This window comes from Scaptodrosophila lebanonensis, unplaced genomic scaffold, assembly GCF_003285725.1.
Source record: "Scaptodrosophila lebanonensis strain 11010-0011.00,11010-0021.00 unplaced genomic scaffold, SlebRS2 tig00000053-arrow-pilon, whole genome shotgun sequence".
Lineage (NCBI taxonomy): Eukaryota > Metazoa > Arthropoda > Insecta > Diptera > Drosophilidae > Scaptodrosophila > Scaptodrosophila lebanonensis.
Window position 1 is genome coordinate 7,777,249 of NW_022060548.1, and position 11,127 is coordinate 7,788,375.

The 11,127-nt window shown below is 37.4% G+C and overlaps 3 protein-coding genes across 3 annotated transcripts; all 3 read left to right on the top strand.

Annotated features, from left to right (window-relative positions):
- Positions 1 to 746: 746 nt before the first annotated feature.
- Positions 747 to 6,613, top strand: LOC115624031. The gene is made up of 16 exons (XM_030518608.1): positions 747 to 801; positions 1,397 to 1,903; positions 3,068 to 3,207; positions 3,269 to 3,583; positions 3,856 to 4,080; positions 4,260 to 4,397; positions 4,457 to 4,603; positions 4,662 to 4,790; positions 4,845 to 5,135; positions 5,193 to 5,301; positions 5,355 to 5,446; positions 5,504 to 5,724; positions 5,788 to 5,884; positions 5,952 to 6,094; positions 6,148 to 6,384; positions 6,448 to 6,613. Exons 2-16 carry the CDS (start codon positions 1,443 to 1,445, stop codon positions 6,529 to 6,531), a joined length of 2,829 nt encoding a protein of 942 aa, XP_030374468.1. The 5' UTR covers positions 747 to 801; positions 1,397 to 1,442; the 3' UTR covers positions 6,532 to 6,613.
- Positions 6,614 to 6,788: 175 nt separating this feature from the next.
- Positions 6,789 to 7,741, top strand: LOC115624185 (cell cycle checkpoint protein RAD1). Its single transcript, XM_030518781.1, has 2 exons — positions 6,789 to 6,947; positions 7,005 to 7,741. The coding sequence occupies exons 1-2, from the start codon at positions 6,798 to 6,800 to the stop codon at positions 7,719 to 7,721; spliced, it is 867 nt and encodes a 288-aa protein (XP_030374641.1). The 5' UTR covers positions 6,789 to 6,797; the 3' UTR covers positions 7,722 to 7,741.
- Positions 7,742 to 7,807: 66 nt separating this feature from the next.
- On the top strand, positions 7,808 to 10,046 carry LOC115623631 (WD repeat-containing protein 55 homolog). Its single transcript, XM_030518073.1, has 2 exons — positions 7,808 to 7,940; positions 8,002 to 10,046. Exons 1-2 carry the CDS (start codon positions 7,933 to 7,935, stop codon positions 9,446 to 9,448), a joined length of 1,455 nt encoding a protein of 484 aa, XP_030373933.1. The 5' UTR covers positions 7,808 to 7,932; the 3' UTR covers positions 9,449 to 10,046.
- The last annotated feature ends 1,081 nt before the right edge of the window (positions 10,047 to 11,127 follow it).

Sequence of the window (11,127 nt, forward strand, 5' to 3'; positions counted from 1 at the left end):
GTATTAATGTTTTAAATATTTAATTAATTAAAATAAAATAAAACAGACTCCCTGAGGACTAGACGGGCTAGACAGTAAAATATTATTATAATACATTTTTATAAATACTACTGCAAATATGAACAATATTTCATTGATTAGAAATCTTGTTATACGTTTTAAAGCAAGTTAGTTTTAGATGAAGTTTTAGGAAAAAAAGATTTAAATGAAATATACAGTACATCAAAAATATGAACAATTTATAATTGATAGCTTAAATTACTGTTGTATTATTAAAGGTAAATATTTTTGCTTAAAAAAAGAATGCAACAGAATTTCTGTATAACATTTCCTAAATATTACAGCAAATATTTGAACAAAGTCTCATTCATAGCTTTTAAAGGCAGTAGAAATGTTAAAATTTTTATTATTTATCTATATAGTATCAGTGTGCTTTCGAGCTTAGCTAAGCAATTATTCAAATATAAAAGTTCTATATAGTATACTGAATATTAATGCATTATTCAAACACATTTGGTAAACAAAAAAGCAATTCAGCAATTTAAGCAATAAATAAATAAATATTATTCGTAGAAATGCCAGCACTGGTCAGCCAGCCTCCTCTCTGTAGGTCTCTTAAGAACAGACTCGCTGCGTGGAAAGCGCTCTCTTCGGAAAATATCTACAACAACAATAGCAGGAGAAACGTAAAACGGATGCGTGGAAAAGTGCCGGTGGGAAATGTCGCTGTTTTTCAGTCGGAAACTAAACGTCAGAGTGCTCGGCTGGCTGTTTAACTCTCGGATACGGATACGATACGTGGTACGTAAATAGGTTTGAAGTGTGAAAAAGCTGAGAAACCGCTCTTATGTATACACAGATAAGCATTTTTTCTTTGCTTTTTATTTTAATTTTACGAACGTGTGAAACAAATAACAAAACTTTGAACAGTAATTGATTTTTTTTTTTAAAACGTGTCACAGCAGTTAGTAATGTTTACAAAACTCCACAATTGTTTATTTGTATTCTCTGTTGCTTTGTTTTAATGTCTAGCCCTTGTTGATTTTATTTGTTTTCCATTCACAGCTCCGTATTTGTGTTTTGGGGCGTGCGTGTGTTATGTTGTGGATTATTGATGTTCCTGTGTGAACTACATTTTTTTTTTCACTTTTTAACAGCCTCTTTATTTATTTCCAACATTATCAAAGTGAATAAAATATGCACACAACACTATATTAACAAGCACTGCCCCTTTTATGTTCTATAAATAATTAATCATAAATTAAGGCAAAGCTCGTGCGTTGGCAGCGGCAGTGGCAGCGGCAGCCAAAACTGTTGTTTGCTGCACTTGCCAGCCATAAATTATAAATCAATTTAAGTAGCAATATATTCATTTTTTTAAAATATAAATTTCTAGCTTGAACCAAACTCATGCAACTAAAGCCAATAAATAAGCAACCAGGATGTTCTTGGCTGTAAATCAAAATGTGCGCAAGTCCCTAAAACGTCAACGCGCTGACCAGATGAGCGAAGAGAAGCCAAATGAATCAGCTGTTGCCAATTTAAGGCCAACAGACTCGACGGCTCAACTCGTGTTGGCATGCAAATGCGGATCAGCCTGTAAACAATGCCAGCAACAGGTGCCACCACCTATCCCCACCGAGCCCGGTTGCACGTGCACGGACCGTCCATCCATCCCATCATTGACGCTCGTTTACCTCTATCTGGGCGCGCTCACTTTTCTTTTGGCCACACTTGGGCTCATGTTCTATACACACACCCAGGAGGAGGCGACGACGGCGACACCCCCACCACCTCTAACACACCAGCAATTCCAAAAGGAGTTGTTGGCATCAGAACACGTCCTACGCGCCATGATGCTGCAGATACTGGATAAGGATGTGCAGTTGCCTTTGACGACACAGTAAGTAACAAATACTTGCATTACCTTTAATCAAGGGCGTAGGCAGCTTTTACCAAAGGGGGGGCCAAACAATTAAAATTTTGATAAAATATGATCAATGAAAAAACTTCAACAAATCCAACTCAGATCCATTTTAATAATGAACGTGTGGTCGACTTTATATGACCAAATTTTTATATTTAATGTTTATAATTAAAATTTTGTGGCCACTAAATAAATGTCTTTAATAATTTTGTTAACATTTTGTGGCCACTAAATAAATGTCTTTAACTATAAATAATTTTGTTAACATTTTGTGGCCACTAAATAAATGTCTTTAATTATAAATAATTTTGTTGAAATGTATCAGCAATTTGCATATTAATTTTTTATTTTTTATACTCTATTTCCAAAAGTTAAAAGAAAAGAATATACTTAGGTATATTTTTAAAGCTCTTCTATAAATGTGTAACTCTTTCAAAGTCCGTTTCCCATTCCTAAATTTAATTATTTAGTTTTCGTTTCTAATTAATTTCTTCACTTCATCAATCATCTCAGAGTTACAATCAACTTATTTACGATAGCATGAATAATTAAATATCTAAAATACTTTTATCCACAATTTTAAATTTCTATTCTTAAATTAATGAGCTATAATTTTTAAAATTTAGTTTTTATTTTATATAATAAATACATTTATAAATATTACCGTTCAAATATTTACTTTACCTTTCAAAACAGAAATATGTGTTTCACAAATTCTTAGCCATAATATTGGATAAGTGCTCTATAGCCACTAGCCCAACCATTCAAAAATAATGCTTCAAAATTGTTTCAAAATTTGTTGTTTTAAAATTTTGTTTTTATTGTTTAACCCTGTTTTTAATTTTATTTTAAAATATGTATGAGTTGATCCCTTAACCCAAAATTCAACGTTTTTTAAACGATAATTATTAATAATTATTTTTATATAAACCTTTGTATAAGTAGTATGTATACATACTCTAATATAAGTCAGTGTAACCGGAATTCCAAATACACATTAATTACATATTCATAATTTCAATTGTATTTATCAAAATCTGTGGTCAAATAGCAAAGCTGAAGCCATTTAAAAATATGTTTTAAAATATTCAAAAAATGTGCTATAATTCCTCTTAATCTCAACACGTACTTCTTTAGCAGGACATCAACAAAACCGCCGGACTCAATGGGAATCGTTAGGAATGAGCGCAAATATAATGGTAACCTGCTCAGCATTGGCGAAACAGAAGAAATCAAACGTTCGCGCAGAGACATATCCTCATCGCCCGCCTCCATGCATGGTGAGTAAACAAAATAGACTCCAGCAAGAACTTTCAACTTCTAATTAATATTGTCTTATAGCAGATTCATTGATAGAGTTCTTTAATCCGAATCATCGGAAAGCGCTTGAAGAGCAGGACACTGAGATACGTAAGCGTACGGGGTTGAAGGGCGCCGCTCCCGGTGGGGACGAATGGATTTATTTGAACACCTATTGCCGGGTGCCGGAGAAAATTATCACTGGTTTCTGCAAAGGCACGCAGGAATACTGTCCGCCTGGAAAACCAGGCCTACCAGGCATACCAGGACCAAAGGGAAATCGAGGAGATGTTGGATTACCCGGTCCCCCGGGTGTGGACGGTGCCCAAGGAATTATGGGACCACGAGGACCCAAAGGTGATTTGAAAGAATTTGTTTCTTTGTATCCCTTAGTTGCTGGAGTCTGTGCTATAAGATATTAGAACTTCCTAGGACCTTTTTAGACCGAGGGTATTTTCCAAATATATTATTCTTTTCCCTACCATTTGTTCCGACTCTACTCGTATTATTAGGATGGTGGATTCTTAGTTTCCTTTTTCAATTTAGTCCCAGCAAAGCCTACCTTTTCAGTAATAGAAATAATGCATATTTTTCTAACTTGCCCTCCTCCTATTTAATTTTAAATGTAGGTGATGTTGGAAGCACTGGACGCGCTGGATTGGATGGACGGGACGGTGTTCCAGGCGAACCAGGCCTAGATGGTGTACCCGGACGTGCTGGCTCTGATGGGATACCTGGCAAAAATGGGCTGCCAGGGCAGGATGGTAAAGATGGGCTCAATGGCAAAGACGGCAAGGATGGCTTGACAGGACCAAAAGGTATTCAAGGACCGCCGGGAGAGCGTGGACTCAAAGGTGAGAAAAAACATGTGTTTGTAAGTGTAGAATTCACAGGAAACTGAGTGTAAGTCAACAAAAAAAAGAAAACCAGTACAAGAAACTTGCCAAGAAAGAAAAGATAATTAACATAATATGAATCGTTAAAAATTCAAGAAGCAGTTCCACAACAACCTAACATTTCTTGACTATTGCAGGCATTGCAGGACCACGTGGTCGCCCAGGCAAGCCTGGCACCAATGGAACTCCAGGAATTCCTGGTATCAATGCATGGAAGGTTCAACTTTCCAATGGCAGTTTCTCAAACGATCTACTCATACCGCCCTCTATAACTGGTTTGTGAATTTTAAATTATTTACATATATACATTTAATAAAAAGACTTTTTTTTCTAGATCTGCAATCCACAAATATTCAACGCGTTGTCATCGTCGAGGAGGGCAAGTCACTGAATCTAAGTTGCACGGCCACAGGCAACCCGGTGCCTCATGTGGAATGGCGTCGCGAAGATGGGCGGACTATCACCATTAATGGCCAGGAAAGTAAGTAAACGTATGTGAGTGGTTTATAAACGAAAATAATTTTAATTTTTCATTGCAGTGTCCTCCATTAGTGGTCAGTTCATTAAGTTTACTAACATAACTCGGAATCAGATGGCGGCGTACACCTGCTATGCCAACAACGGCATCGCACCTGTTGCCAATGCGACTTATCTAGTAGAAGTGCAATGTAAGTTCCTAACATTTATATTTACCACAGCTTTTGATCAACTTTCTCCCTCAGTTGCCCCCATGATATCGGTATATAGACAAATGATATATGCCGAGTATGGGCGTAGCGCTACATTGGAGTGCTTGGTGGAGGCCTTTCCCGAAGCCCTACGCTATTGGGAACGCGCCTATGACGGCATGATATTGGAGCCCGGCGACAAGTACCGCATGGAGTCCTATCCAGACGGTTTCAAGACCTCAATGCGTTTAACAATTAGTAATTTACGTAAGGATGACTTTGGTTACTATCACTGTGTGGCACGTAATGAGCTCAACGCTACCATGGTTAATTTCGAAATAGCACGTAAGTTAACATCCTAAAGAGTGTAATGAAGAAAGCTAAACTTGTTGCTTGTCTCAGCTCAAGATCCGAATAGTGAAACCCCATATGTGGGCACAAATATCAAAATTTATGGTAAGCCACCGCCCGAGAGCGAGTGTCCAATGTGCGAACAGTGTCCGGATCCCAGGTTGGAAGTTTCAATCCGTCAGTGATATCTCAATAACCAATTTTTTATTCCAGCTTGTATCAGTGCAAAGATTCGATTTTAAATAGTTTTGAAATCCAGCCAACTGGTAACCTCAGCTTTCCAGGCCTTCCAAAACGCCTTAAATGTAAGTTAAAGACTAAAAATTAGTAGCTTCCTTATCATATCGTTTTTTTCCGGATAGCCTGTTTCTTGTATGCGGTGGGAAAACCTGTCTTCCATAAATCCGTCAACGAAATGTATGGTTCTTGGCTCCGGGACCCGGCCGCCCGAGAAATTGATCGTGAGAAAACATTTGTTACCAATGAGAACGATGCCTATAATCTTTTTGAATTCTCAACACGCGTTCAGTACAGAATGAATAGTGTTCCAAGGCGTAAATATGAGATACCGGAGGGATTTCATGTAAGCTCCATATAATTGCATAAATATTCACTTACCATTTCAAAATGTTGATGATATTTTAAGGGCAACGCACATGTCGTCTACAATGGCTCTTTCTACTTTCATCAAAAGAACTCGGATCTTGTAGTTAAGTTGGATTTAACTACCTTAAAGAAAATCTGTAAGTGCATTTTCTTAAACCGTGGTCGAACAGATTGAATATAATTGCTGGATTATTCTATTTGTAGCCACCCAATTGCCATATGCCGGAGTCGCATCTTACAACAAACTTTACACCACAGACCACAATTATATGGACTTTAACGTGGACGAAGTGGGTCTTTGGGTCATATATAGTACCTTGAATTCCAATAATACACTAGTCGCAAAGGTAATTGTTTATTAACTTTGGTTAATACAAATTTATTAATCCGTTAATTTCAGTTGGATGCAGAGACTTTAAAAATGCAATATAATTTTAATGTAACGCTGGATCATAAACAATTCGGTGAAATGTTTATTGTCTGTGGTAATTTATATGCCATTGATTCGGTTACAGACAAGAACTCCCAAATTCGCTATGTAGTTGATCTGTACAAGGGCGAGTTACTAAACACCAATTTGCCATTTTCTAATCCGTTCAGTCGAACCACTACGGTTGGCTACAACCCATTGACGGTGGTAAGTAATCCCCCACTATAGTAGTACTATGAACAATCTAAATATTTAAAATATTTGTTTTAGGAATTATACTCGTGGGACAAGGGAAACGCATTGACATATCCTATTCGCTATAACGAACAAAGATTAATTTCAGATAATAATTAAGCAGTTTAAAATTATACAATTTTGATATTTTTAGAAATAAATTCGCACTGTTTAGTGAAAATAAATGATTATTAATTATTAATTAAAGACTATGCACAGTTGAACTATAATTTTGCATTTATCGCGTTAATAATAAAAGAATAAGTCTTAAAACGACAGCTCTGAAGCTTAGCAGCACTGATAAACAGTGCTGCCATTCTGCCAGCTGATTTTTAGCGGCATGTTTTGGTGTTCAGCCGGCTTGCCGGCAAATCGTCTTGAATTGAATGTATCATTCCAAAAAACTGCACGAAAAAGGCATTATAAGGAATCGCAAAATGTTGACACAATCACAGTACGGCGACTACAAGTTTGTAGGACATTTGGATCATATTAAAACCTTCCACGCTTGCATCAAATCGCTGTGTTTTGGAGAAGTAAGCTATACTCTCGTTTTGGGACTTATATTCAATTGTTTACGATTCCTTTTACAGAACGGCACTGTCACGTTTAGTGAGGAAGGCTTGCGCATTACCGTAGAACAGGGCAAATCCATTCAGGCGACGCTCTTTATGGATCCGAAATTCTTTGCTGAATACCACGTTAAGGACTTGACAAGCTTTGGCTTGAAGCTGAATGTCTTTGCTGAATGTTTGAGCCTTTTTGGGGTGATGGATTGTAGCGTTAAGATGCTGTATAAGGGAGATGGAGCGCCTCTAATCGTACTGCTGGAGCCGCACAACGACGACGATGTGAGCACAGAGTGCGCCATAAAAACGCTGCACGTAGATGAACCCATTGAATATGAGCTCGATGAGAACAGTGCCAGTTTGAATGTAATTTTCATGCGCGGACCGGATTTGTTTAACATATTTAACGAACTGGATAAAGCAGCGGAAGAATTGGAATTTACACTCTCTCCACAACGTCCGCATTTTAAAATTGCCACGGTTGGTGTGGTGCAGGCTGAGTCGACTGTGGAAGTAGCTAAATCCAGCGACATGATACTGCTCTTCAATTGTCGAGATACTACTGTTGCGCGTTACAAAAGCCAGCAGTTACGGCTGATGAACAAAGCGCTTCAGGCGGCAACAAAAGTTGCAATTAAAACAGACGCTAGTGGACTACTGGAAATGCATTTCATGATGCAGTCCGGTGATGCGGAGGAAATATATGTTCAGTTCTTTTTAACGCCTTTGCTAGATATTTAAAATAAAATATGTTAAAACAATGCTTACACTGTTGTTCATGTTCGTAGTTGGCGGCACTTTTTTAAATAAGCAAAACATTGAATGATAGTGGCAGCACTGTCGCTGCCGTAGCAACAGCTGTTTTGTTGCGACGTTGCCATTGCGTTTTTGTTGAGAAGAGCGTGCACGCCGGAATATTAAAGGAATTCCGACTATTGTTTTAATCAGCAAAATGCAGTTGTAAGTAATTTGAAATAGTAGTATTAGAGTCGATATTGAATGGGTCCCTCACGGTTTGCAGGCTTAACCAATTCAGAACTCCATCTGACGAGGATGAAATTGACGATAATGAGGATGAAATTATTGGTGTCATAGCCGAAATCGAACAGGAAGCGCTAAATGAAGAAGAAAGTGATGAGGAGGTAAACGAGGGCGCTGCAGAGCTAGTCAATTCTTCCGACGGCAACATCAGCAGTGATGATAGCTTCGATCCCAATGCAGAAGATTCCGATTCAGATGATTCTATGGCAGCCACGAGCAGCCCACCTAAGCAGCGCAAAGAACAGACAAATGATAACGACGGACCTGGTACTAGCAAGGCAACTGCCTGGGATCTGGACGAAAGTGAGGAAACAGACGAGACTGTGCGGGCCATAATAGCGGCTATTAAGAAACCACGCAGCTCGCCACCAGAAATAAAGCTGGACGATTTCATCACGGACATCTGTTTCCATCCGGAACGTGACATCATTGCTTTGGCCACTATTATTGGTGATGTGCATCTCTACAAGTATGGAAACAAAGAGAACAAACTGCTGCGCACCATCGAGGTGCATGCTAAGGCTTGCCGCGATGTGGAATTCACCGAAGATGGCCGCAATTTAATCACCTGTTCGAAGGACAAGTGCGTTATGGTCACCGACATGGAGACAGAAAAGTTGAAAAAACTATATGAGACTGCTCACGATGATGCCATCAACAAGCTGCACGTGCTGGACGAGCGTCTATTTGCGACCGGTGACGATTCGGGCACCGTCAAGCTTTGGGATCTGCGCACCAAGGATTCCATATTCGAGTTAAAACAAGTGGAAGATCAAATTACACAAATGCTAACCAATGAACAGAAGAAATTGTTACTAGTGAGCAGTGCCGATGGCTATCTAACGACTTTCAACATAAGCGCACGTAAAATGTATGTGCAATCGGAGCCATATGAGGAGGAGTTGAACTGCATGGGCATCTATCGAGGCAATTCAAAGCTTGTGGTGGGCACATCAAAGGGTCGACTGTACACCTACAACTGGGGCTCCTTTGGCTACCATTGCGACATGTATCCGGGCATCAAGAATCCTATAAGTTTAATGGTGCCCATTACCGATCGCATTGGTTGTGTGGCTGGCGAGGATGGCACAATAAATGCTTGCCACATTGCTCCCTATCGCAATCTAGGAGTTGTGGGGCAACACAATATGCCCATCGAGGCTCTAGACATCAATACAAATGGCGAGCTACTAGCCTCGTCCTCACACAACAACGACGTGCGCTTCTGGAATGTTAAATACTTCGAAGATTTTGGCGACATCAAATACAATGAGAAACACAACACCTATAAGGAGAAACACCACAATTTGCCCTCTTCAAAGTGCACAAATGCTTCAGACTTCTTTGCCGAGCTGGCCAAAGATCCCAACGATGAGGATGATGCCGGTGGGAGTACCGATGCAGCTGGTCCCAGTAATATGGCCTAGAACTCAATTATTGTACATATTTTTTAAACTACTCAGTCATATATAATAGCATGCAAAATGTTTTATCTAAGAGTATGACAAATATGTGCTACTAATATTTGTTAAGGTTAGACAAGTAAATAATTGTCCTAATATTTGCCCATTTAAAATAATACTTATGGCCTTATCACACTACACTAAACACTAGACTAGAAATTTCATTTCGAATTAGACAGCAGTGTTGTTATCTAGGTATTGAGTCTAGTGTAATAATGCCATTAACCACTTAAGTACCTATGAGTATGTCAAGTAATTAAGTTTTTACATCTGGAAAGCATTAGCTTTACATATTCTTATGACATATCTTAGAAAATTGGCAAATAGAAGAGATAGCATTATTTGCCTGTTGCCTTAACATTAGCTTTGTAATTTGTATTATACAAAAAATGTTTGTATTTTATTATCTGTAGGTTTCGATCCAATAGCGATAAAGCATTATTAACCTAGCGTGTAGACTACGATATATTCTTTTGAATCAAAGGATGAAATAAAATTCTGTGTACAATATTTTTAACTGCTGTGAGTATAACGAATCGAAATAAACGATTTCCCAAACAGGCGTTAAGTTGAATATTATTTTGAAATTATGTAATAATACGGCAAATATTATTTATAATATTTGATAACGAAACTCAAAAGGTTTGTTATATAGATTTTTTATATGTTCAATATAATCCAATTACATTTAATTTCTTTTTAATATTTAAATTACCAAATGGTATTGGGATAATTTAAAAAAAAAATGTTGAAATATTTTGAATGAAATTGGGATTCCGTTGTTATAAAAATTGGTTTTAATTGGGATAACGATAAAATAAGCTTTAGGTTATGAATATTTTTCAGGTATAAAATATATAAAATTAAACAATTTTTAAAAAGCTTTTTCAAGGTAATCACGATTTTCTCTATAGCTGTTTAGATAAAGAAAAACAACGTTCTGTCACATCACTACTTATCCCAGTAAGTGATTTTAAAAGACATAATCGAGTTAAGGTAATGCTCAGATATATCCCTTTTTGATCTAATAGTAACATTTTTGTTGATTAAATGAAATGCGATGTGTTTTTGGACAAATCGTTTCCAAGCACGATTTTTAAACCAGTTGCAGTGATGCATCAGATGATTTTTAATGGCTATATCTTTATTGCTTTAATAAATTCCAATAATTGCCTAAGAAAGTTGATTCGATTATACTCGTATAAGGACCTTATGCGATAAAATATCATTCTTTTAGGATCTAACACCAATCCATTTTCTCCCAGTAATTGTATTTTATGGTTTTATTGAAGTTGTATTTATTGAATTAACCTTTTTATTAATGTATATTTATTTTGTAACATATAATTATGCCAGTAATTTTAATTGTATTTGCTCGTTTGTTTTGCTTGCATGGAAGAACTTAAAGTTAAGGGGGACGGGGCGGGGTGGTCGGGGATAGCGGTACTGATTAGTATTACGTATGTATGTTATATTGTATAAATGGTTCACATGGAAAATAAGCTTTGAGTCGTAATGCTTTGCAACAATTTATAATTATGGCACAGGTCGAGGTCGAGCAAATAAATGAGCTGTAATATAGGTATGTATTTATCCTTCATCTTAATAACAAATAACAAATCTGGGCCTCTGGATATGGGGAA

Bases quoted from the DNA above. Each gene is read 5' to 3' on its own strand.
- LOC115624185 (XM_030518781.1), top strand. From the start codon at position 6,798: ATGTATCATTCCAAAAAACTGCACGAAAAAGGCATTATAAGGAATCGC. The intron at 6,948-7,004 runs GTAAGCTATACT...TTCCTTTTACAG, and splicing joins AATCGCTGTGTTTTGGAGAA to AACGGCACTGTCACGTTTAG.
- LOC115624031 (XM_030518608.1), top strand. From the start codon at position 1,443: ATGTTCTTGGCTGTAAATCAAAATGTGCGCAAGTCCCTAAAACGTCAA. The intron at 4,791-4,844 runs GTAAGTTCCTAA...TTTCTCCCTCAG, and splicing joins TTATCTAGTAGAAGTGCAAT to TTGCCCCCATGATATCGGTA. The intron at 5,885-5,951 runs GTAAGTGCATTT...TTCTATTTGTAG, and splicing joins AACTACCTTAAAGAAAATCT to CCACCCAATTGCCATATGCC.